Genomic DNA, 26,186 nt, shown 5'->3' on the forward strand with positions numbered 1-26,186 from the left:
TAGCTCTTAGAAAGCACTCCTGAGTGAAAACACATACAGCTGGCACTCAGAGTACTCTGAATGCAAAACGATTCTCTGGTCTGATGAGACAAAACTGGAACTTTTTGGGTTGAATTCCAAGAGCTGTACTTTACAAGGTGCTGCTCATCAACTGACTAATACCATCCCTACAGTGAAGCATGGTGGTGGCAGCATCATGCTATGGGGGTGCTTCTCAGCAGCAGGGATGGGGAAACTGGTCAGAATTGAGTGAAGGAAGAATGCAGCCAAATATAGAGAGGTCCTTGAAGAAAACCTGCTCCTGAATGCACACAACGCCAGACTGGGGTGAAGGCTTACCTTTCAGCACAACAAAGTGAAGTGATTTGCTCCTCGTATATAAAATAAGGTACATTATTATTGATTAAAATGACTACTGGATGGGCTTCTGAACATTATATTTAGCCAGACGGTTAAGAATAGAAGCTGATATAATTTATTGCACATTGAATTAAATGCAAATTAAATGAAAAAGCAGTTGCTTGTAGACATAAATGTGTTGATGTATTTAAGTTGAGTCAGAATTGATTCTTTAAATTTAATTTTCTCCTTTTAAAATGCTGTACATAATTTTCAGAAATTTATATAGTAGAAAATATGTCAACATTTCATTTCATGTGAAAGGTTTTCCCAGACCTCCACTCATTTCTGTTGGTTCTCTGCTTTTGATATTTGTGATGTCTGGGAGAAAAATAAGCTACCATATGTTTAAGTGTTACATTAAATGTATTTGTATATAATATATAGTATCATCTTTGTAGCATGGACAAATATGTTACCTGTATTATCCTTTGCTGCTAGAGGGATTTAGCAGATAGATCAGATATGAGATTGATATGCTTGTTAATCTTTTAAGTGCCTTGTTTGCTTTGACTGCTTGTTTCCTTTGACCTTTGTCAGCTGTTCCAAAATATCAAAGCCTGAAGTATTTTGAGAAAGACGTTTCTTTTGCAGTCACTTCAGACAAACCAGTGGGACAAAATTGCATGTTCTTCAATTGTTCTCTGACCAAAGAAGATTTGATTCAACAAAATACAAAAGTAACAAGAGCTTCAGGTTTTATTCTGTGAGGACATTATTCTTTGGCCTCAGGAGAGGAACACAGCTGATCGATGAAGTTACCACTGAAACACTTGAACAGCTGAGGAGTGGATTTAGACCCAGGGAGCCTTTCCAAAACACACAAATGCACATGGACAGGATTAGGAGTTACTGTGATTTTATATATATATATATATATATATATATATATATATATATATATATATATATATATATATATATATATCTCATAACACTGTTTAATTTTAGCAGTCATTTGTGGTGTAATTTTAGTCATGGAAGGTGCCATTTTAATCTCCTTTGGGCCACTTGAAATAAAGCACAAGCAACATACAATATTCAAATCAACGTGCTGTTCATTCTTGGGTATAAAATTTACTCTGAACCGTCAATATATTTTATAAAACTGCAGAATATTACATAAAAAAAAAAAAAATTACAGAGAGCCAAGGGACACAAAGTAAACTGACATAATAAATGAAGGTAAAGGTTTAATTTTCCAGATCAAAGCAAATATTTACATTTATACAGAAATTAACCTAAAAAAAGAATAAATCAATACAGAAATATAAATTAAATTGAGAAACTATTGTTTTGTTTTCATCAGTGTACTATAAACACAGGCCTTCATGCAAAACAATTAGACACGGTTACAGTTATTTGTGTGAAAATATGAACAAACTGCAGCTATTTAGTCCCTCCCATTTATAGGTTAGCCTATTGCTTCTCTTATCCAACAATATTTTAATTTAATAATAATAACAACTTAGGATATGTATGAAGTAGACTTCCTGTTAGAACAAAGTGTAGTTCAAAAATTGTACACACTGAGCTGTGAGAGTTGATGACTTAAACTGGCACACTTAAAATGAACTGTTCCAGAGAACACTTGCACTTAAATGGTTCCATTTCCATTCATATTTCTACTGTTGCCACCTTAAATTATGGAAAACCAAATTGAGGAAACAAAATAAAATTCTTCTATGGCATCAACTTTTCTTGTACTTCCCTTTCATTTTTCATGCAATTTCAAATGACATGTCAGCTGAAAATTATACATAAGCTGTTGTTCTGGACATTCATTCATCATTCATCTTCTATTAGCGCTTTAGGGTCAAGATGGATCCAGAGCCTGTCCTTGGAATGCTGGGCGCAAGGCAGGAATGCACCATGGATGGGATGTCAGTCAAACACACACACACATTCACACATAGGGGTAATTTAGCATAGCCATATTGCTATCATGTTTTTTAGGAGGTGGGAGGAAACCAGAGAACCCAAAGGAAACCCACATCAGGAGAACATTCAAAACTTCATACAGACAGAACTTGAAGTGAACAAGATTGCACTGACTATGCAGATTAATTAAAAAGTATTTTGTATGAACATAGCGCTATGGAAAGGATCTTTGGAGATGATGTGTGGCAATGTTCTATTTTCTTTCTTGGTACAAACGCCGCATTACTGAAGATACTGGGGAACATCCACCTGTTTAAAGAAAAGTACAGGTCATTTGGTGTATTTTTCACCTGAGTGCATTTTGAGTGCAATTTGGAGTAAACATTAGATTCGTAATGTAGTTTGCACCTAATTACAATATAACTCAAGTCTATGAAGATCCATTCATTTAATAAATGTGTCTTTATATTAGTTAAAGTAGAAAGATTTGTTTGTTGTTGCCCCTATTGATTATGATATGTCAAATTTTAAGATGCCCTCTGTTAATAGGAAAGACAAGTCTTGTTTATTTAGTCTGGTCATGATGTTGCCCAGCACAGAGAGGTATTTGACTTATCAAGACAGTGTAAATAGAATCTATTTATAGTGGCTGTGAGTGGTAAATCCTGGCATCCTGCTATCTCAGAGTAACATGACAGGGGTATATCGAGCACATGGATTATAGTTTAGTTGTGTTTCCTGTGTATGTTCTAGCAGCACCTACCACAATCCAGAACGTGTCATTATAAAGCGCATGTTAAACTCTAGTGTAACGTCTGGAAAACAGCCTGAAGGAAATCCTAACATTACACCCACAAATACCTACGTGTAATAAGTAGGTGCAAACAAATATGGCAGGAATGATCAGGCACCATTGGAATGCAGATAATCCTGACACTTGTTCTACAGGGAATTATTTTTTTTTGTGGTTGATCAGCTTTCATTTTTCAGATTTCATCTCTCTCTCTTTTTTTTTTTTTTTTACAGAGTATCATGTGTGGCTGCAGAATCTTTTTTTCCTGTTATAGTATTCTTGTATTATGATACTCACCCGTTTGAGGGATTTGATACTGCTTGCTCGAATAGAGGCCATTAGTTCGTCATGGGCCGACCGCATTGGGGTAGAGGGTCTGGAACTGTCTCTGTCTGTGATGGGCCTCAGTGCATTTTTCAGCTCCTTAAGGATGTTTTCGGTCCCGTTTTCCTTGGGAACCCCTTTCTTCCCTTTTTTGGACTTACACTTGCCTTTGCCCCGATCCTGCTGCTTTTTGGCACTTGCTTCTTGAAGTTTGATCACTTCTGCAATCTTTCTGCTTGGACCTCTTTTCTCAGTGATGCTCTGGGATTTGAGGGGAGGTGGTGGAGGAGCTGGTGGAGGAGGAGGAGGTGGTGGTGGAGGTGGGGGCGGTGGTGGAAGACTTGGTTGAGGATTCCTTTTTATTACATCATTACGTGGCAGCTTTGGAGATGACCATGGTGAACTCCGAGGAGACCCATATGGAGAAGAGGTAGGTGTGCTCTTCTGTAGCGCATTTGTGCGTGGGTTAATAGGAGTTGAGGTACCTCCTTGCTGCTGACGCAGTTCTTGCATTCTCTTCTGCCTTTGAAGATCCTGATTACGTGTGAGGATGCCAGTCATGCTCATTCGAGGACCAGGCAGGTCAAACTGATAGCCAAGCTTGAGCAGCGTCTTGTTCTCTCGCAACAGTTTTACCATCTCCATCTCTACCTGACCTCCACAGATATGGCGCTGGTTGTGGAAGCGTAGCTCTGTTAGCGTGTTATTGTGTGTAAGCACTTGCACTAGTGCTAGGATACCCTTTCCTGTGATGAAGTTAGACTCAATGTTTAGTTTAGTAATGTGGAAGTTCTCTTTCAGCATTTTGGCAATTGCAACGGCTACTGGGTCATCAGCGTGAGTGTTCGCCAGACTAAAAGCCCGCACATGCGTGTTGGAGCGCAGGGCTTCTGCGAAGCGGATCAAGTTTTCCTGGGAAATGTTATCAATATTGTTGAGATTGACTTCAGTGGTGTCAGGGTCATCACAGAGGATCTTTTCCAGAGCTTCATCCAGGACAGTGGGGTTTCCTGACAACTGGTTTGGCTCCTGTGGTGAATTTCTCCTCACAGAATCGTCTGGCTTGAGGCTTGAGTGTCCGTTGTACATGTTATGCAGAGGAACACATTTTTCCAGAACACTCTCCTTTTTGAGGTTATTTTCCTGCTTTCTGACGATCTCTTTTTCTTCTTCCTCCTCCACTTCTTCTTCTTCTTCTTCCTCCTCTTCTTCTTCCTCCACCTCCTCCATCTCCTCCTCCTCCTCCTCCTCAGTAATTGGCTCCTCTAATTCACCCTTCTCTTCATTATCGTCTTCATCATCATCTATACAACCATCCTTTTCCTTCTCATCCTCAGCTTCTTTCTCCTCTTCTGATTCCTCGCTATCGCTTTCTGTCATATTTTCTTTTTCATTATTTTCACCAGCCTGGAATCCACAACAAATCTGGAATACACATTTCAAGGTCTGGGCTCAGCGGTTATATTGCATTTTCTGTTTTATCTAACTGTCTGCACTTGAAAGGGTTATAAACATTAAAGTGTACCTATCATAGTGTTCAAGCAGCATTTCAGCATTATAGTGTTCAGATAATAGTTAGAAAATAAGTACATTATTCTAGCTATTATGCTATTCTAACTTTTCATTATAAATATAATAAACATATATTTAAAAATGGTACAACTCAATATTCCTTTTGGCATGTACATGAAATTCAATCTATTTAACAAATGATCACAGTTAATATAGTTGTTCTTTTCTGAGTTACTGACCTGGGGGCTTGAAGACCCCATCCTTTCATTTTCAAGAATCTGCCGTGTCTCTTTCTCCCAGTATTTTAGGAGAGCCTCTCGGCTAAATGTGCCTGTGGGGGTTTTAACTGTCTGGTCCCTCTGCCTTAGTCCAATGGGGACTTTATCATCTGGCTCAATATCGGTCAGCTCCTTTTCCAGTTCCTGGAGCTCTTCAGCTGTCAGTGAGGCAAGCAGCTCATCCTCATCCAAGTCCTCGTACTTGCTCAGCTCTCGGCGATAGCCAAAGGTACTCATGGCCTTCTGTGAGGTAAATACCACAGTGCAAACCTGTCCTTTCAGTTGAGATTGTAGTGTTAACGATCACAAGCTTAAAGGTGACGGATATCAGAAGGCACTGCTGGAGCAGATGGAGGAGCTTTAAGAACTTGATCAGAGGGGTACATAACAAAGCCCTGGTCTGTGATGCTGTAGCTATTTTTGGAGGGGGGAGTCAACCAGATAGATACACAAAAAGAATGTGAGCTCAGTCAGTGGCTGTACTGAGGCCTTGTCAGCCGATCCTTGCAGCATTGTTCATGCCCAAAATAAGCCCAACTCTGTAATGAGGAAAGAGTGCAGAAATAAGCACTGAGCCCTTGTGAGTTGTGCTTTCATGTTATAGTGCAGCAAATACTTACCACATTAAATATGCAAATGTTTACCTGTGTTTATGTTTGACTTGCTCATCTAGAAGGCCAGTTTATATTACATTACATCTAAACTTCCACATCCCTTAATTATACCACAGACACTCATTTCTTTACATTTCTGTCTTGTTTTCTTGATACTGTTGCCCACTGTTTTACTGCAATATTCTTTTTTTTTTTTTTTTTTTAAAGAATTGTGAAACTGGCTATGAAACTATGCAATATTTCTGGATAATTTCAGAAACTGATGTAATGATTTAAGAAGCTTCTGATTGGCCAGTTGTTATAAATAGGAGTTAAGCTAAGACCTCAGAAAAAAAGACTAATGGACCTCCACAAGTCTGGTTTGTCTTTATGAAAATTCGAAACAACTGAAACATCTGTACAAACAACTGTATACAAATATAAAAATCTTAGAGCCAGACAGACACTGCATAGTTCAGGAAAGAGGCACAAATTAACCATATCTGCACTATATATGGAAGAAGAAGAACACCAAACCCAACTGTGAAGCATGGGAGTGTCAGCATCATGTTGTGAGGTGTTTTGCTGGTAAAAGAGATTGGTGCACTTCAGAAAATACATAGTATCATGTGGAAGGAGGATTATCTAGAAATACTGAAGGAACATCAGCCAGAAAATTAAAATGTGGTCACAGGACAATATTCTTAAAGATGCCTCCAAAGTTGTACCCAACATGGCTTCAAGACAACAAAGCCCTGAGATGAATCCCATAGAAAATTCGTGGACTGATCTGAAAAAGCATTTCTGAGCAAGGAGGCCCACAAACCTTACTGTGTAACACCAGTTCTGTCAGGAGGATTGAGCAAAGAATTCCAGCAAAGTATTGTTAGAAGCTTGTCGGAGGATGCAATAAGAGTCTGATTCAAGTTCAAGCAATTAAAAGGCAACGTCACCAAATACTGAAATATTCAATCCACTGAATATCTGATAAAGTAAATAAAACCTGAAATAAATCTGTCTCTTAGTTATTATTGTGAAATGAGCTCTTTATCAGTCCCTCCAGAATTTCATGATTTTGCGGATTACAGCAATTAAAAATTACAACGGATTACAGCAACATAAAAATCAAGCAAACTCGACAATATTCAGAGGAGCTTGCGATTTTTCGAAATTACCACAGATTTTCAGGAGAATTGGGCCAAGACACGTCATGTGATCAAAGTGCATTCAGCCAAAGCCCTCTTTGATTCATGTGCATCAAACATGAGTACAGCAGAAAGGTCTCATTTACCAACAAACATCACCACGAAAGACCTTGCAAAACAATTTGGTGCAATTGTGATTTCACCAATTGAAGTAGTTTTCTGCAAAAAATGCACAAAAACTCTGCAAGTTGCATCACAATTAATTTTTTTTAATGCTGCAGCAAAATAAAGCATTACAAACAAACAAACAAACCAACAAAAAAACTCCACAGAATCCTGTATAGACTGTCTTATGGAAATAAAGAAAATAAACTAATTGAGTTAACATAGGAAAGGTATAGTACCATGAAAAAAGAGTTTAAATATCTTTATGCTATGGTGTATATAAACTTTCATATCAATGACAACACAGCACTGTTCAACTTTAACCAAGTTCTGTTTTTAATACGTGAGTATACATGAGTATTAGTATCAGAAGGAAGCTAATATCATACATTCTACTATCATATATTCTTTATACCAATTCAAATTTTCATTCTTCCATACAAGTCATACTCCTTGTAGATCAGATAGTTCTTTAGAGCAGGGGGGAAAGAAAGCTCGCTCATAAATCTGGGATTGTTCAGTCTTCTCAGGGTTATCCTCTTCCTTATAACCAGCCTGCATAGGTGTTGCAGATAGCGTGGGTTTCCTAAATTCACATCAAGAAGGGACAGATGTTCATCATATGTTTACCATACACTTTTATGCCAAATAACTACAATGAAATAGAACACATATAGTATTATGGCTTACTGAGAATGTCACAGATCTCAGGCCACTCCTTTTGCATCTCTAAGATCTTCTGCAGTTTGGGGCAGATGGGAACGTCTATCACATAATCCAGCAGAGTGCGTACAAGCCGTCCTACCAGGTGCTTCAGCCATCTCACACTGACGAAATCACAAAACTAACAGACACAGAACATGTAGCATATTAGATTTGTACACTCAGCTTGAGCCAGTTACTGCTGTTACTGGTAAAGTGTTCAGGTTTATACTGAAACATCTTAGCAACAAGCACTAAGTTGTAAAGATTGTATTGTTGTTTTTTTTTTAAATAGATTTGCAGACTGTGTTTTTATGGATTTGCATTTTTGTGACCCTTCTATGGAATATGACGAAAATTTCTGGGAAACTGTTCTTATTCACTGTTCTGTGGTTCTCACAGCCATGTGGGGGAAAAAATACACCCCATGGAAATTGTTAGATTTTTTGACATATTAAGACAAAACATTTGATCATCTTTGAAACAGTGCCTATTAATAAAGTTGATGTGCTTGAACAAAACCAAGGTAAAATAGTTTTTTCAATAATTTGTATAACAGAAATATAAATAGATGTGATATTCTTCTGTAGAAAAAGTAAGTACACCCTTGGCCTCAGAAGCTAGTATTACCCCCTTTAGCAAAAATAACTTCTTGTAGACGTTTTGCATAATTGTCCACCAGTCTCTGACATCAGCTTGATGGAATTTTTGACTACTCTTCCATGCAATATTCTTTCAGTTGGAAGATGTTTGAGGGTTTTTTTTTTGCATGTTCTGCCAATTTCAAATCCCCCCACAACATTTCAATGGGATTCAAACCAGGGCTTTGACTAGGCCATTCCATAACTTTCCATTTCTTCTTTTTGAGTCATTCCTTGGTGGATTTGTTAGCATGCTATAATTATCCTGTTGAAAGGTCCACTTTCAGTTCAACTTCAACTTTCAGGCCTGACATTATCTTCACACACTCTTTGATATGATGCAGAATTCATAGTTGAATCAGTGAATGCAGTCCTTGAGGCAGTGAAGCAACCCCCCAACCATAACATTTCCACCATGGTGCTTCACAGTTGGTATGAGGTGCTTCTTCTGAAAAGCTGTCTTTGGTCAGTGCCAAACATGTCTACTGTTACTGTTAACTTTATCTTTGATTCGTCTGTCCAGAGCACATTATTCCAAAAGGCCTGGTCTTTGCCTATATGCTCATTGGAAAACTATAATCTTGCAAAGGCTTTTTTTTCCTGGCACACCTCCCATGCAGGTCAAATTTATGCAATCTCTTTCTGATTGTAGAAGCGTGCACTTTGACACCAACAGTTGCAAGGCTTACTAGCAGATCCTGTGATGAAATTTTGGGGATCTTGGAGACTCCTTTTTACATTTTACATTTACATTTATGGCATTTGGCAGACTCCCTTATCCAGAGTGACTTACATTTATCTCATTTTTACAACTGAGCAATTGAGGGTTAAGGGCCTTGCCCAAGAGTGTGGTAGCTTGGCAGTGCTGGGGCTTGAATTCCTGACCTTCTGATCAGTAACCCAGAGCCTTTAACCAATTAACCACCACTGCCCACACGACAGTGTGCATCAGACGGTCTGCTGTTGGGCTGAATTTGCTGGGACGACCAGTCCTGGACAAATTGGCAGTCGTTTGAAATCTGTGCCATTTGTAGATTATTTTCCTTATTTTCAAATAATTTGGAAATCTTTTAAAATCTGTTGCCAGACTCATAAACATCCACAACCTTTTTTTCTGAAGGCTTACAGAACTCTTTAGAGCTTGGCATGATGACACATACCTCAATAGCATAGGGAACACCAGACACTATATATGAGAAGGGTATATGTAAGACCGGTTCCACCTGCACTCCCTAAGCAGGTTCTAATCAATGGCACCCAATCTTGAACATCTGATTCTAATTTTATGGATTTGAAGGTGTGATAAATGTAGGGGTATACTTACTTTTTCCATGTGATTGATCTGTTTTTTTTTTTTTGTGCTAATTTCAATTGTGAAAAATATATATTATATTTATAAATACATAAATATATATAAATATAAAATATTTCAAAGACAATCAAATGTTTGCTTGTCCAGCTATGTAAAAAAAAAATGATGATTTCCATGGGGTGTACTTATTTTTTCACAAAACTGTATACTTTTGCTGTTAAATCCATATAACATTTATGCTGACTGATCTACATTAAGCCTTTTTTGAATAACAGCACATTTGTAAAACTGCACAACATGCAGACTAATAGATATTTTGAGACAGATCAAGACTGAATTCAAACCAAAAACCAAAAATATTATCATCATTAAGCCAGCCTGGCCTGCCTTAAACTGGCCCAGAAAAAGGACTTCCATGGATTCCATTTTTTAATCTTTGATCAGTTAGTGTTCACTGTGTTGGAAAACCTACTCTCATAAGCAAACTACACAAGAAAATATATCAAATAATATAGTGTTACTTTATAATTGCAGCTACAGACAAATCCAAAACACAGACATCTTTAGCTGGAGGAGAACCTGAACTCACTGTCACTTTGTTGAAGTAGCTGCTAGTGTCATCGCTCGTTGTGTAGCTTTGTGTACAAATGCAGAAGTTGTGGTCACATTGAAAGCAGCTTTCAACACGATAGCCGTTGTTCAGTAATAAACGCACCATTATTTCGTCATGAAGACAGTATTGTAGAGCTGTGGGGAACACTGTGTCACTGATAGCTGTGAAGAAGCAGTTCACATTAGCGCCGTGGGCCAGCAACAGTCGCACAAGCTCATAGTGACTGGCCCTAACTGCTACAAGGAGGCAGACCAGAGGGTCAAGATCAGGCTTTGCCCCGGCCTCCAACAGCATTTCAGCACATGTGACATCACCATTACACACTGCAAAATACAGCGCTGTCCTCCTCATGTCATTATAGTTGTTGGAAATGTGGTCAGCCAGAAGAGAGTTGACATCAAAGCCCTTCTTGATAAGTAAATTCAGGCAGGAAGCGTGGCCTCCATCGGCAGCAGAGTGTACCGGACTCATCCCAGACTGGTGTATGGCCCTCTTAGTTGTGATAGGGATCAATGTTTTCAGAGCGCTATTGATTTAAAGAGATAGATGCGATGAAAGAATGCTGAGGAACAACTTTCATGTCTATATCTGTAGCCTCAATTTCTAAAGGGTTTTTCAATAATTTTGCCGCATGTTTATGAAAAAATATAATGATTATATAATGATTAGTGGAAAGGTAATAGTTGTCCCTATAGTTCTCCAATTGTCCCTCCAATTTGTTCAAACTTATATAATCATTTTGTCCATTCATTCCTTCCATCTCCTGAAAGATGGCAATAACGCTGAAGTTTGCTGTCTGGCTAATCAGTGCATATAATGTAATAGAAATATATTTCATTAACTAAAATTTAATTACATTTTTACTAAAATACAACAATAAAATTCATTTTAGTCTTAAGGGACTTAAAGGACTGCAGGACGAAATCAAAGACAACTGGCAAATTTAGCACTGACTAACATCATCTGGTGTTTAATTTTGGCAAAGAAAAAGCATGGTTTGAGAATATGCCTTTATCTTTTTCTAATCACACTCTCTGTCCCCTTAGATGTTTTACAAACATATACCAGATCCATATAAAACAGCAACTCAAATAATTAAAACATAAGTGTAGACAGAGTTGCCAGGTTTCACCAAAATTTCCATTCCAGCTACTAAAAAAATACACAAAAAGACCTAAAACTATCCCAAAAAGCTTGGGCATTGGAAAAGAGAGACACGTTCGTCTACTTTTTCTCAGGTCAGTTGTTTGCAAACACATTTCTGATTTTCATTGGCTACAAAACACCTTTTTAATATTGCCTGGTATGCACAATATCCATTCCACAATCCCTCTTTGCCTCTCCAAATCTTCGCAATATATCTTACAGCAGAAATTGTTCTGTGCATCATAGATACACTGTCTGCACTGACACTTCATTTTTGTTGGCCATGGCCTATGTTTTTGGAAATTGGTTAAATTTAATTTGATTATTTGCTTTTAAAACAAGATATTGGCGGTTGCTAACCTCACTAAACTAACCTCACCAAAAACGACTTGCTTTTCTTTCTTACAACTTTATTCCAAAACTTGTCAATTTGTCATAAAAACTGTGACCTGGAACTCCTGACTGTTGCTCATCACTGTGTTGTATACCACAGGACATGTGTTTACTAACAGCTGTTATTAACTAGGGAGATGCTTTTGTGCTATAGGCTCACAGGTAATGGCCTTCATATGCGGCACGATGAATGGGAAGCTGAAAGGCGACACTGGCCACATTAGGATTTGCACCGTGACGAAGGAGCAAAAGGATGGAGTCAAGGTTTCCTGAGCCTGCTGCGTCATATAACACCGTGTCTCCATTGGTGGCCTGTGCAGCAACATCTCCCCCTAGTGGAGAAGAAAAGCATGATAGCAAAAGCAGCTTGCTCAAGATCATCGATCAGGGTCTGGTTCTTTGTAAACTGCTTAACAAATCCAGGATAAAATGATGCATGGCAGATTTACTAGTCATCACTCTTCCATTTGGATTAATTTGATTCTTCAAAACTGAGCGCCTTAGTACTGCCAGATTGAGGTGTTTGAGATGACCAGTTAGACTCATAACCATAATTAACTTGTCAATGATTAGCTAATTGCCATTTAGAGGCCAATTTAAGTGAGACATGTACACGGTTTGATTTTTTTTTTTCTTGTCTAAGAAGTTGTGTCTATGATTTAATTAGTAGTAGTTTAATAAGTAGTAGTGGTGGTGGTGGTAGTAGTAGTAGTGGTAGTAGTAGTAGTAGTGGTGGTGGTGGTGGTGGTAGAAGTGGTAGTAGTAGTAGTAGTGGTGGTGGTGGTGGTAGAAGTGGTAGTAGTGGTAGTAGTAGTTGTAGTAGTAGTAATGGTGGTGGTGGTAGTAGTAGTAGTAGTAGTATTGGTGGTGGTGGTGGTAGAAGTGGTAGTAGTGGTAGTAGTAGTAGTCATTGTAGTAGTAGTAGTAGTAGTAGTAGCGGTAGTAGTAGTAGTAGTAGTCGTGTAATTATTATAATATATATTACATATTTTGTTATTTATTAAATATCACTATATATCATTGCCATTGTAAAAATAAAATTATTCTGATTTGACTATATATATATATATATATATATATATATATAAATATATATATATATATATATATATATATATATATATATATATATATATATATATATTATCTTAATTAGTAAGAACTTTTATCCTCTTACTTGTGACACTCAGTCTTTGTTTAAAACCACATTCATGCTCCATCTTACCATTTTGAATGAGGATTTCCAAGATGTCAGTGTGGCCAAACTCAGCGGCGATTCCCAGTGGTGTGACACCGTGGCCGTCTCGAGCTGTGACCTTCCCGCCATGCCTCAGTAGCAACATCAGGATGTCAGCACAGCCCACCTTGGCTGCCTCGTGAATGGCCATCCACTTTTTCAGACACACCTGCTCCACAAACGCACCGCCTGATATCAGTGCCAGTACCATGTTATAGGAGCCAACCCTGACTGCTGTAGAAGGAGAAAGAATACATGAAGGCTCATGAATATAAAATAATTATTTATTAATAATATTTTTTTAAATAACATTATACTTGTTTCTTTTATCATTGATTAATATTTATACACACTACAAGTCTTATATAATTGTATAAACACTGTTTTTTAATTTGTGTTTTGTGTCCATAAATTCTATGCTCTGTTTTGTAGTTATTTATGATACTTTTATGCTTTATGATTTATATACTTTATGATAGTTCTTTAAATAATTAAATATATAAGGTATATTTTCTGATATTCATTCAACATAGTCCTGGGGGTAAACACTGAAGAACGAACATTAAGAGTCCCGTCTCTGGAAATGTTAGGACAAAGCTGGAACTTAAATTTATTCTCAGAGAAGCATGGCATATTTATATAAATAAAACATTACGTGCTACTTGGAATCATTACCTAGCAGAAGTGGGGACTCGTTTTTGCTGTTCGTGTTGTGTGGGGAGGCACCGTGCTGCAGGAGCAGCTTCACATTCTCCACATGTCCAGCCTGGGCAGCAAGAGTCAGCGCCGTCTCACCGTCAGCTGTAACCTCCTCCATGCACAACTCATGGGATGCTGATCAAACAAATAAAAGCACACATAGCCCATTCATAACTGCTGCCAGTAGATTCGTCTCTGCAATAATTGACAAACATCATTTGAACCAGCAAACAAGTCTAGTTGGCTTCCTTGCAAGTGCAACTGCACATCTTTCCCCACAATTTTATCTTGTATGTTGTAACAGTAACTGCATGGATGCGCCACTGTGGCACAAGAATTTCATTGTGTCTTGGGTATTCTGGATACAATCAAGTAAACATACTTACAACCAAATCTAATGGGATGAACTATCTTCCCTTGAAACCATGGTGGATCATGCAAGACAATAAGGCACCCATATACATCTGACTAAATTACACATAAAAACAGTGCCAACATAACTTTTATAGTTGCTAGGTACTATAATCACAGGCCTTATGTCTTTGTGAAATAAATTAGAAAAATGTTCAGGTCTCAACATGAATTTGACTAAAACAGCAGCGTTATGGTTAAGCAGTCAGAAAAGGAACACACTTTTATTACAACGAAATTACTGAATTTTACAATTGTTATGTGGATAAAACTTTTTATATATCTATGGAAAAAAGGGGGCTGCATGTGCAGAAATATTTTACAAGAAATCTTGAGGTTTCTTACACAAGGAGCTTACCTAATTTTTATATACTTAATAAACATACACTTACCACTACAGAAGATTAATACATATCTAGTAATGAAAAACAAGACATGGTACAATGTAGGAATTGTAAAAAAAAAAATAGTAGATGTGTTACAGGAAAGGAATTTCATTTCATTTATGCAGTTAACTCAAAAGTATGGGCCAGACCAAACCGGTATTAGTGCACTATTGTATCAAGGATTTCTCTCTGCTATATAATTAAAATAGAAAGTGAAATTAACTGCAAATGCCACTTATACAACTGTAAGTGTAAGTGTACAGATGTCAAGAATGTTCACAATGCACCTGAACCTGCAACGATGACGCTGATGTACCAGAATAGTGCCAGCAAAGAATATATATATATATATATATATATATATATATATATATATATATATATATATATATATATACAGTATGTCATGTATGCTCAAGTATCATTCCAGTTTTTGGTCACCAGGTAGTCTTGGGAAATATTTTTTTCAGTTTAAGATTAATCACAATGTATTACCTAAAAATGATCTTTTGCTTTTAAATAAATAAATAAATAAATAAATAAATACCCTGAACTGTCCCTGAACTGTCCCTGGTGCCTGTATGTAACACAAACTGTTATAGCTAGGAGTGTTTATTTGTTTGACTACTGTGCAATAGCACAGTAATTTTTGGAGAACTTTCTTAACAGGCTAGATAGCTTTGGGATTCATTCTCACTTTCTCTTTTGCAAACCTTGTATGGATATGAATCCCATAGGGCAAACTCATATGAATACCTGAAATATTTATTTATCAATTCTTCAAGAGTAACAAGAGTACACCTGACTTTGAAACCTTTTACAAGAAACTTTTTTTTTTTCTTGAAAAATACTGTACATTGCCAGGAATGGTCCAGCAAAACAGTACACAAAGTCTAAAAACAAATGGAAGCCAATTTTCACAGACTGATTTTTCTTTTGACTGACAGCTCTTTTGAGTGCTGTTGTCAGTCATCCTATGGGATTAGACAATATAACATCCAATTGTTACATTGGACATTTCTAAGACCTTTACCTAGTGTTTTAACCAATATCTATCATGTGTTGTGCCTGCACTACTTGTATTACCTGTATTACTTGAGTAAAATGCAATGAGTGGAATGATTGTAATCTTTAACTACTGTATTCTTCACTCACCGAGTAGAACAGCATCCAGAATCTCTGTGTTTGGCTGCACTGAGGCTCTGTGAAAGGGAAGCCAACCTCTACTGTCCGTCTCTGCAAATGCGCTTCTTTTCCCATGCATTGCCCGCAACGTGGCCAAGTCACCTGGAGCAGATAAACAGCATTTTAAAGAGTTGTTTGTCCTCTGTATACTGTATATTTGCTGTCTGCTTTTAAATATTCTTTTTTTCTTATGAGCTTTGCTATGAATAAGTGATGTCCAATTAAATATTATACATATAGGCCTACATACTGTACACATATATCAGGGCCAAATCTTGCCAGGCTCAATGTCTACAAAACCAAAGATAACATACACTTTGAATGAAAATACACTGTAATGATAATCATTTTTTTTAAGATAATATGTTCACATTATTATTCATAAAATGTGTAATTAGCATATACGTGATAGAGATAACAGAAATGGGCTGTACCTTGGTCTATAGCTGATAAAATTTTCAGATTTTCCTCGCTCGCCGTTTCCAATGTACTTGAGAGATTTAAAACATTTTTTTTTTTAAAAAGTGGAGCGGTTAGTTTGAAACATGCAAAGAAATATTAAGCATTTGATTATTTCACACACCTCCATTTTGTATAGAAGGGTAAAGTGCTGTCCTGAAGGCTTCTTTGGATGGCTAAATCAATAAGCTGTGCTTCTTCTTCGTCCAGTTGCTCTGCCATTTTAACAACAACCAACCACACATGTATACAAACATCAGCTCCAAACGCCGGTGATATGAAAGTCGGACTGAATTCCTCCTGTACGATGTAATGTAATGAGATACACTTCATGCAGTTACAAAACAGCGGTTTATAATTAGACTTGACCCCTGTTCCACCAACCAAGAGTATATAGCTCGAGACCAAGCTTTAAAATAAGCTTCACTGTGTGTCACTGTGTGAAGGAACTGTGTTTTAAGAAACAGATATTATGTTAATCCGTTTGAGTAGAATGTTTAATGTCTGAATGAAAGTGTACATTGCTTATATGTTTGGGAATCTTATGTAAAAGCATTTGAGCTTGTATATATGTATATTTACATGTGTATTCTTTATCTACTCTGAACTTACATTGTCTATCTGTGGAATTGTGAATACTGGTCCAATCACTTCTTGTATGTTGATGTGTCAAGGTAATTTCAGTTCAAGAATCTTTATGAGAGCCCCTAGTGGCCAAAAGTTTGTGGACACCCGAACATCACACAAATGTGTGCTTGTTGAACATCTCATTGCAGATGTATTCCCCATTTGCTGTTATACTAACTTCTGCTCTTCTGGGAAGGCTTTCCACAAGATTCTGGAGTGTGGCTGTTTGTGTTCATTCAGCTACAAGAGCATTAGTGAGGTCAAGCACTGATGTTGGGTAAGGAGGTCTGGGGTGCAGTCGGTGTTCCAGTTCATCCCAAAGGTATTCAGTGGGGTTGAGGTCAGGGCTCTGTGCATGAGTTGGAGTTTTCCACTCCAACCTTAACACACCATGTCTTTATAGTGCTCACTTTGAGCACACAGTTGTGCTGGATCAGGTTTGTGCCTCTAAGGTCCAGTGAAGGGAATTGTAAAGTTACAGCATACAAAGACATTCTATACAATTTTGTGCTTATAACTGTTGTGACAAAATCAGAGATTTTTTTGGTTTGTGCAGTGTGTTCGTATGATTGTAGGGATTGATTGTGTTATTGTTGTTGTGTTATGCTGCTACTGAAAGAAATAACTAATAAAATATTCTTACATTTAAGTGACAGCTTTTTTACTGTGATTTTTACTGATTATATTTCATTTTAGTAAAGATTGTTTATGAATGTAGAAAATGGAAAACACTGTAATTGTTGTTATTGCTGTAAGACATTATGGAATGTTACTCAGTGCAATATCGTATACTGAATGTGGTCTTTGGACTAGATCTGAAGTCCTGCTTTTGATATTTGAGATGATTTATCATTAACATCTATCTGACCAATATGAGAGGGAGAGAGAGGAAGAAAGGACAGAGAGAGAGAGAGAGAGAGAGAGAGAGAGAGAGAGAGAGAACGAATGAATCAATCAATAATAACCACAAACAGGTATCAGGTTTTTGTCTAATTCCCCATCACTCTGTTCCATTGCAGCCTCCCTCTAAAGACAGATTTATTTATTAATCTGATTAAAATCATAATTGCACAGTGTTCTGTTGATGTAGTGATGCAGGCGCACGCTCCTGACAGGGGGAGACATTTAACTGCAGGAGATACAAAACAACACAACACACGATGGCCCATAGCCCTGAGTTAAACTTCATTTATTATTATTATTATTATTATTATTATTATTATTATTATTATTCCTCATTCGATTTTGCTGCCTGAACACAGGTTTCTGAATATTTGAAAACTGAATTATTGAATCTAAATTTGTGAAAAATCTATTAAATATATGAATATAAATACCTGATGTTCTTTTCTCTATCTCTGAACACTTGAATTTCAAGGAGGTTAATTCTAAATAAACAAACAAATAAATACAGATTACTTAATAAATAAATATAGATAATTCTGGTTTTCAACCCAGAAATATATATATATATATAAATTCAATGTTCTTTAATTTTGAATATTAAGAATTCAGTAGCTTTTAAAGGTCAAATCTTCATGTAAATTCTTTTTTTTCTATGAAAATAAAAAGTACAGCACACACCGGGCTGCAGAGAGCGCTGTAGAGTCATGCTACGACGTCATCTTTCGGCGACGGAAAGGAGTGTAGACGGCTGGTAGATATGGCTGGTGTGATTAAAAAGGTACGTGTGGAGGTCATTTAATAATTTGTATAACGTGTCGTAACGTAGAATTATGGATGCAGCTTTTGTACAGGGTGTTCGTGTTTTGTCCTTATTTCCGCAGGACTATTGGTGTGGCGTGTTAGATAAATAACAGAGCTGCAGTGTAATAAAACGCCAGAGAACTCCATGTTAGTATTAGTTAAAGAAAGAACAACAAACCAATAAACCAGTGACTGCAGTTTCATAAACTAAGTAGACTGTGCAATGTCGGGACAAATATTAGTTTGGACAAGCATGGAGGAAATGAATAGTGTGGTACTACGCGCGAGAGAGTTTAAATTCAATCTGAATTCATTTCCATGGATTCCTTAAGAGCTTAGCTTCATGTAGGTCATGTGAAATTAATTACATTATATGCTGAGGATGTAAACTGCTTTAGAATATAAACTACTTTTGTATAGTGATCAGAGCTTTAAAATTCTCACAGTTCCAGGAATGTTGTTTTATATTTTTATGAGCTGCAGTGTGCTCATTGTGTTCTTGCATTTTGTTCCCATCCCCTGTCCTATCCTGTCCTACACATTGTAGTGTTTTCCCTGCTCTCAGCACACCTGATTCAAATAATCAGATGATTGACAGCCTTTCCTGAGTTGAAGTGGATGTGTCAGAGCAGCGAAAACTCTAAAATGTGCAGGACGGGGGACTTGCGGTGTAGATGAGGACGGGGGACTTGCGGTGTAGATGAGGACGGGGGACTTGCGGTGTAGATGAGGACGGGGGACTTGCGGTGTAGATGAGGACGGGGGACTTGCGGTGTCGATCAGGACGGGGGACTTGCCGTGTCGATCAGGACGGGGGACTTGCCGTGTCGATCAGGACGGGGGACTTGCCGTGTCGATCAGGACGGGGGACGGGGGTCGTAACCAAGAAAGTTTTGTGCTTTCCCAGTGTTATAAAACGTAAAGCACAGAGGCTTATGTGCCGACACACTAATCGGTACAGGGGTGTGTGTTCAAGCAGTTTGTGTTCTGTTCAGTGGATTAATGATGGAAGTTACAGCACACTGGTGTGTATGGACCAGGCAGCAGGGGTGCAAGTACAGCTTGTCACCCACAGGGAGACAGTAGATTGTGTACTTTGTGAACAGAGTGCAATATACTGAAGAACTGTGCTGGAAAAATTTAGGCTGTGATTTGTGGTGACGGCTTTTCCCTTACAGTAGCATAACAAGGGAATATTTTTTTGTATGTTATAATTGTCCAAAAGAATGTATTTAAATGTTATGTAACTGAAGAAGGTGATTATGACTTATTGGGAATGAGTATAATGTGTTTAAAAAAAAAAAAAAAAGCATTACTAATAATGTCAGAAGATACTTAAACCGTAAAGCCACAATGTAATTTTCTTTCCTGCTTGAAAAAAAACATAACTATTGAGTCAGTAAACAAAGCAAGTGGCAGCCTTTGTGTGAAAGACGGCAATATTTATAGGAAGAAAGATTCAGGACTGATTGAGTTTTGGCTATTTTTCTTGCTAAAAGGCATTTTTTAACCAGGTTGAAGGTTGTGGATTATCCTCTTTATTGAGTTGTAAAATCGTGTCGCTAGAGAACTCAAGATGGCCGGCTACCAACTAACAGGAGGTGCTTATGTGTTTCTCTGTATATTTGATTATATCAGAGAACACTATCCAGTCTGTGCATAACTCATTTGAAAGGCTGGAGTACGAAATAAGTAATTACATTCATGAGAAGTGCACAGACTTGATAGTTTTGTTCTCTAAGCTGTACTTTAGCTATTTACCCGCAGTTAGTGGTGATGAGCAGAGCCATCTCACGATGCAGAGAGACATGAGGCAAGACAGCAGCACCATGAGAGATTCGGCTCTTTTACCTGGTAGTCAGGAACTATGACCGTTCCATTGATGTGCACAATAAAGATTTTTATTCTTGTACAGTAATGTTTCTGTAATTCTCAGGAAACGGCAACATTTCCTGAACACCTGGCCCACATCCAAAGCCACACATACTGTAGTAAACAGTTGACCGTACATTATTGGTGTGATTTTTACTCTATGAATGTGTGCACTTGCAGCTGTGAGGTTAATCTGTGCAGTAGAGAACAAGTCATGCTACAAAATCTTCCTCTGCAAGTAACTCACAATAGCATTTTTCTACCAGACTGAAGGAAATTCCAACATCTTATGTGTTGTAGCTTTAAGAGATGGAGGAATTATTGCATAAAGTCTCTGTCTGGCCTTTAGATTTTTAGTGTTTAAGAGGAATTAAACAAAGTTTAGTCTTTCATTGGTACATTTATTAAAATTAACAGGAAATATCATAGATTTTTGGTGTTTCTTTTGTAGCTTGTGGATATTCCTAGTAAAGCACTCAAAATAAATGTATGAGAAACTCTTCAATAAGAAAAAAAGGAAGGTCTGTTTCCTTTGAATAATGATTTTAAATTGGATAGCCATAGACTTGTTTATTTGCTTGGTAATCAGGTGTCATCATATGGATCTGGGTTGTAATTCATGTTTAGCAAGATGAATTGTGTCCACAAGGGGGCACTGTCAGCAGTTAAGTAGCGTTGGTGTTTTTCAATTAAAGGGATGCTCCGATCGATCGTCAGCCAATCAGTATCAGCCGACAATCACATTCTATGACTCCATCAATAGTTTCTAAATTTGGCCGATCTCACGAACCGATCGCAATCTGATGATGTTAAACTTTAGCGCTGCAGTTGTCATCACCAGTGTGGAATTATTACAATGAGAAATGCACCATTTGTGGTGTATTTTTAAGGGCTTATTAAAATGTTAATTGTAAATTGAATATTTGTTGTGCTTATTTATTTGATTCTCAATTAAAGTAACAGTCTACAACATTACTGTAAATATTATAACCAAAGCAACATCTGTAGTATTAATTTATCTGGGGGGGACGGGGACGTGTATGGAACGTTCGCATCCTGCTCCTGAGTATGTGCAAATTTATGCATATGAAGACTAATTAATGTAAAGCCCTGAGTGATCAACTAAAGATCATATAATTTGCATGGAGTACTGTACTGTTACATATGGATTATACTAAGAGTTTAAATAGCTTATTTGTTTACATTTACAGCATTTAGTTGTACAGCATGTGTCTCCAGAATACAGATGTTTATTTAATGACAGATCTGTAGTATCAGGGGGACTTTAATAACAATGAGTTTTTAAAAACTTCTTGATTCAAGCATTTTAGGCAAGACAGCTGTCGTTGCCTCATGAACTAATTAACTCTTAATAAAAGTTTTTAATAATTTAAAATGCCTTCTCACCTCGTACGTACTTTTTTTTGTAATCACCCATCTGATGATTAACAGCGTTTGTTTTTTTTTTGTTACAGAAGTGTGACTGTGATTGGTATTTAATATAGTGTTAATTGTTCATTTGTTTCAGACCACAGGCTTGGTGGGCCTCGCTGTTTCCCTGAACCCACATGAGGTAAAGTCCCTGCTTTTTAATAAACTACGTTAATGCATAGTGAAAACAATATGACAGCTATGTAGTTATAATAGTAGTAAGGAAGGCAAGTCAGGATGGCTTTTGATTAAACAACATAGATTTCTCAAGTGTAAAATGTAGTAAATGAGGGCATACATCCATTCACCATATGCCAGGTAGCAAATATAGATATGCAACCGTTGAATGGTGCCATTTCTCTGCCCCAAGCGTCTTAGGATTTTGTACACCAAGATTTTGGGCTGCGTCCAAGCCATGCCTCAGGATGCTGCCTACAGGAAGTACACTGAGCAGCTAATAACCGAGCGACTCAACCATGTCAAATCGGTAAGTAACTGTCTCTCCTTTTTAGATAATTGATTTGTAATAATTTATAATTGATGATAATCAATTTATGCCTCGACTCAATATCATCAGTTGCCTTTTACATTGATGCATCAATCCAAATCCTCCAGTCGTTATTGTTACCAACCAGTAGTTAAAGACTGAATATGAACCGAGTCTTATGAACTGTAATACACTGGGGGAAATAAGTATTGGACGCGTCAACATTTTTTCAGTAAATATATTTCCAATGATGTTATTCATATGAAAATATTTCACCAGACATCAGTATTAACTCAAGAAATCTGGAAATATAAGAATTCACAACATTAAAGTCCATAAATAAAGTTATGTGTAACAAAGTGGAAAAAAAGTATTGAACACATTAAGAAAAAGCAGTTCTCCAAAGCAAGGTAAGGCAAGGAACCAGCTGAAATCCATAAGTAATTATACCTCCTATCTGTGCAAATTAATTTCAGCTGGGTTAGTAAATTGATGGTCTATTAAAAGGCTTTTCGTTACCAAGGTGTCAGACAAGAAACATCTCATGATGGGGAAAAAGCAAAGAGCTCTCCCAAGACCTTCACAACCTTATTGTTGCGAAACATATTGATGGAATCGGATACAGATATATTTCAAAACTTCTGAATCCTCCAGTGAGCACCATTGGGGTCATTATCCACAAGTGGAAGCAACATCACTCTGTCATCAACCGGTCACGCACAGGAGCTCCTCACAAGATTTCTGACCAGGGAGTCAGAAGAATAGTCAGAAGAGTAGCCCAAGAGCCAAGGACCACTCGGAAAGAGCTCCAGAAACACTTGGAGGCAGCAGGTGCCATCGTCACAGAGAAAACAATAGGCAATGCACTCCACTGCTCACGCTCACCCACAAGACTCCATTACTAAAGAAAAGGCATGTCGAAGCTCGTTTAAAGTTTGCTACAACTCATTTGGACAAGCCTATGAAATACTGGGAGAGTGTAGTCTGGTCAGACGAGAGCAAAATGTAACTTTTTGGCTGTCATACTACACACCATGTTTGGAGAAGAAATGGCACTGCACATCACCCTAAAATCACTATACCAACAGTGAAGTTTGGAGGTGAAGCATCATGGTGTGGGGCTGTTTTTCATCACATGGTCCTGGCAGACTTCATATAATTGAAGGAACGATGAATGGAGCCCCTTACCGGGAGATTCTTGAGAAGAATCTGCTGCCATCCACCAGGATGATGAAGATGAGACGTGGGTGGAGCTTCCAGCAGGACAACGATCCAAAGCATACAGCAAAGGAAACTCTAAATTGGTTTCAGAGAAAAAAAATGAAGGTGTTAGAACGGCCCAGTCAATCACCTGACTCGAATCCAACTGAACAAGATTTAAAGACAATATGTTTAGAAGAACGGGTCAAAATCACACCTGATACTGCGGCCCATTAATTTCTTCATACAGGAAGTGTCTTGAAGCTGTCATTACAAACAAATGCTTCTCCACTAGGTATTAAATAAATTTCATTTAGCGTGTTCAATACTTTTTTCCCCCATGTCATTCCACCTTATTACACATAACTTTATTTATGGACTTTAATGTTGTGAATTCTTTATATTTCCAGATTTCTTGAGTTAATACTGATTTCTGGTGAAATTTTCATGTGAATAGCCTCAATGGAAATATATTTACTGAAAAAAATGTTGACGCATTCAACACTTATTTCACCCCGGTATCTTTGAGATCAGTGGCGTGTGGATTCTTACAGTATGATGTTCTCTAAAGGAACCTGATGTAGGGAAGCTTGAAAAGAAAATTAACTGTGGCCAGATTGAAGAGGTCATCGCACAAGTGAGTACAAAACTGATGCACTGACACTGAACAAAGCCATGTTTATGCTAAAAAAAAAAAAAGCCTGTAGACCATTTAAAGCTTTTCTGTTTATCATATCTAGGGGTGATTACTTTGCTTTCAAGGCCACAATTTTGCTTAAACTCCTACACACTACACTTCTCTTTCTCTCTCAAATGAGCAGCAGAGCAGGAGAGAGGATAATACATAATCTAGATATAACTACATGACCGCACATACCGTCTCTGTAAATATCCGTGCATATGCGTAAAGGTTGCTGTAGGTTACGGCTTTCATCATTTGGTATTGCAAAAATAAACTACAAAAGAAAAAAACAGCATCACAATCAATTAATATCTATAATATACTGTAATAAACATATGCAGTATATGTCATTAAGAATTATTTCATGTTCTCAGTCCAGTTAAAAATGAGAATGGAAAATATTTGGTTTAGCTTCTAAAAAAATGAATAAATATGACAAATTTAATAGAGGAAAAAATTTAACATTTGGACTATTGTCATTTAGCTTTTACATTTTGCCATTTTCTGGAAAGCTCTAAAAATCATGGATCACTTATGTATGTATACTCTATGTAGCGATCTTGAAATAAAAACATTGTAATTTGTTAAATGAATTATAAATGACACAAATTCCCTGATAAAATTTTCAGGATACCAATTTCAGTTCTTTTCTCAATTATATCAATGTGCATATACTGTACTAAATGGCCGAACGTTCGTGGATACCTGACCATCACATTCGTATGTGCTTGTTGAACATCCCATTCCAGATTGATCTGTTATAATGAGTTTCACTCTTCAGGGAAGGCTTTCCACTAGATTTTGGAGCGTGACTGTGGGGATTTGTGATCATTCAGCTACAAGAGTATTAGTGAGATCAGGTACTGAGGAGGTCTGGGGTGCAGTCGGTGTTCCAGTTCATCCCAAAGGTGTTGAGGGGTTGAGGTCAAGGCTCTGTGCAGGACAATCGAGTTCTTCCTCACCAACCTTCACACACCATGTCTTCATATAGCTCGCTTTGTGCACAGGGACATTGTGATGCTGGAACAGGTTTGGGCCTCTTAGTTCCAATGAAGGGAAATTTTAATGTTACAGCATACAAAGATATTCTGTACAATAGTGTGCTTCTAACTTTGTGGCAACTGTTTGGAGTAGAACCACATATGGGTGTGATGGTCAGGTGTTCACAAACTTTTGTCCGTATATGTATATACTTTTTTATAATTACATACCGACTCCAAACAGTAGCCACATGAATAAGATGAAAATCTCACAACATTGCGTAGTTGCAGTGTGTAAAAATGTATAATATTTTGTAGGCGGAGTCCGAGCTGACGTTATCCAGAAAGATGGCAGAATGGAAACCATGGGAACCACTGATCGAAGAAGCCCCTGCAAACCAGTGGAAGTGGCCAGTCTAAACTCACCTTGTGGATTTATTCATACTAGCCATACCATTTGAGGTTTCACTGGGCTTTTTGCTGATTTCACATTTATTTATGTTTAATAATGATCAATAAATCTCTTACATAATGTGTCCACTGGGTGAAACTGTTGTAAGCTCATTATTGGTGATGTAGAGTTGAGGTGCTGCAGCTCTCCTGGTACAGATGTATATTTTAGAAACATAATCCACATGTAGAGAGCTGTATAAAAAAAGTTTTTGGCACAAAAAGGACACAAAGAACCGCTTCTGTAAGTCATTTTTTTATATAAAACCAACTAAATCAACAAACCCCCAGTAGAGTACAAACAGAATAAGTTTACCTCATTTTATTTTGAGGGGAAAGTGGAATGTTCGTTAATACCAGGTCCTCTGTTTTTCTAATTTACATGTTAAGATGTGACAATTACACTGAGATTCTTACACTGAGTTTAGAGGTTGTAGTGTTTCTTCCTGTCTCACTTAAAGAAGTACACAGCATAG

General features: G+C 37.4%; 3 protein-coding genes across 5 annotated transcripts; 1 reads left to right on the plus strand and 2 right to left on the minus strand.

Annotated features, from left to right (window-relative positions):
* Positions 1–1,370: 1,370 nt before the first annotated feature.
* lmod2b (leiomodin 2 (cardiac) b) lies at positions 1,371–5,491 on the minus strand. 2 transcript variants are annotated; one of them, XM_053650711.1, is made up of 3 exons: positions 5,149–5,491; positions 3,371–4,822; positions 1,371–2,589 (listed from the first exon to the last, which is right to left on the minus strand). In XM_053650711.1, the coding sequence occupies exons 1-3, from the start codon at positions 5,422–5,424 to the stop codon at positions 2,563–2,565; spliced, it is 1,755 nt and encodes a 584-aa protein (XP_053506686.1). In that variant the 5' UTR covers positions 5,425–5,491; the 3' UTR covers positions 1,371–2,562. The 2 variants fall into 2 exon arrangements, with proteins under 2 accessions (XP_053506686.1, XP_053506685.1); XM_053650710.1 differs by lacking the exon at positions 1,371–2,589 and having other exon boundaries at positions 3,197–4,822.
* Positions 5,492–7,255: 1,764 nt separating this feature from the next.
* Positions 7,256–16,689, minus strand: asb15b (ankyrin repeat and SOCS box containing 15b). Of its 2 annotated transcripts, none has more exons than XM_053650708.1 (9): positions 16,399–16,689; positions 16,250–16,305; positions 15,786–15,917; positions 13,810–13,968; positions 13,123–13,368; positions 12,058–12,229; positions 10,335–10,884; positions 7,781–7,934; positions 7,256–7,676 (listed from the first exon to the last, which is right to left on the minus strand). In XM_053650708.1, exons 1-9 carry the CDS (start codon positions 16,605–16,607, stop codon positions 7,510–7,512), a joined length of 1,845 nt encoding a protein of 614 aa, XP_053506683.1. In that variant the 5' UTR covers positions 16,608–16,689; the 3' UTR covers positions 7,256–7,509. The 2 variants fall into 2 exon arrangements, with proteins under 2 accessions (XP_053506683.1, XP_053506684.1); XM_053650709.1 differs by adding an exon at positions 16,066–16,106 and having other exon boundaries at positions 16,250–16,462.
* A 1,838-nt stretch (positions 16,690–18,527) lies between these two features.
* On the plus strand, positions 18,528–25,810 carry ndufa5 (NADH:ubiquinone oxidoreductase subunit A5). The gene is made up of 5 exons (XM_053650246.1): positions 18,528–18,585; positions 22,009–22,053; positions 22,282–22,398; positions 24,170–24,235; positions 25,579–25,810. The coding sequence occupies exons 1-5, from the start codon at positions 18,565–18,567 to the stop codon at positions 25,678–25,680; spliced, it is 351 nt and encodes a 116-aa protein (XP_053506221.1). The 5' UTR covers positions 18,528–18,564; the 3' UTR covers positions 25,681–25,810.
* The last annotated feature ends 376 nt before the right edge of the window (positions 25,811–26,186 follow it).

The sequence above is a fragment of the Ictalurus furcatus genome, chromosome 19, assembly GCF_023375685.1.
Source record: "Ictalurus furcatus strain D&B chromosome 19, Billie_1.0, whole genome shotgun sequence".
Taxonomy (NCBI): domain Eukaryota; kingdom Metazoa; phylum Chordata; class Actinopteri; order Siluriformes; family Ictaluridae; genus Ictalurus; species Ictalurus furcatus.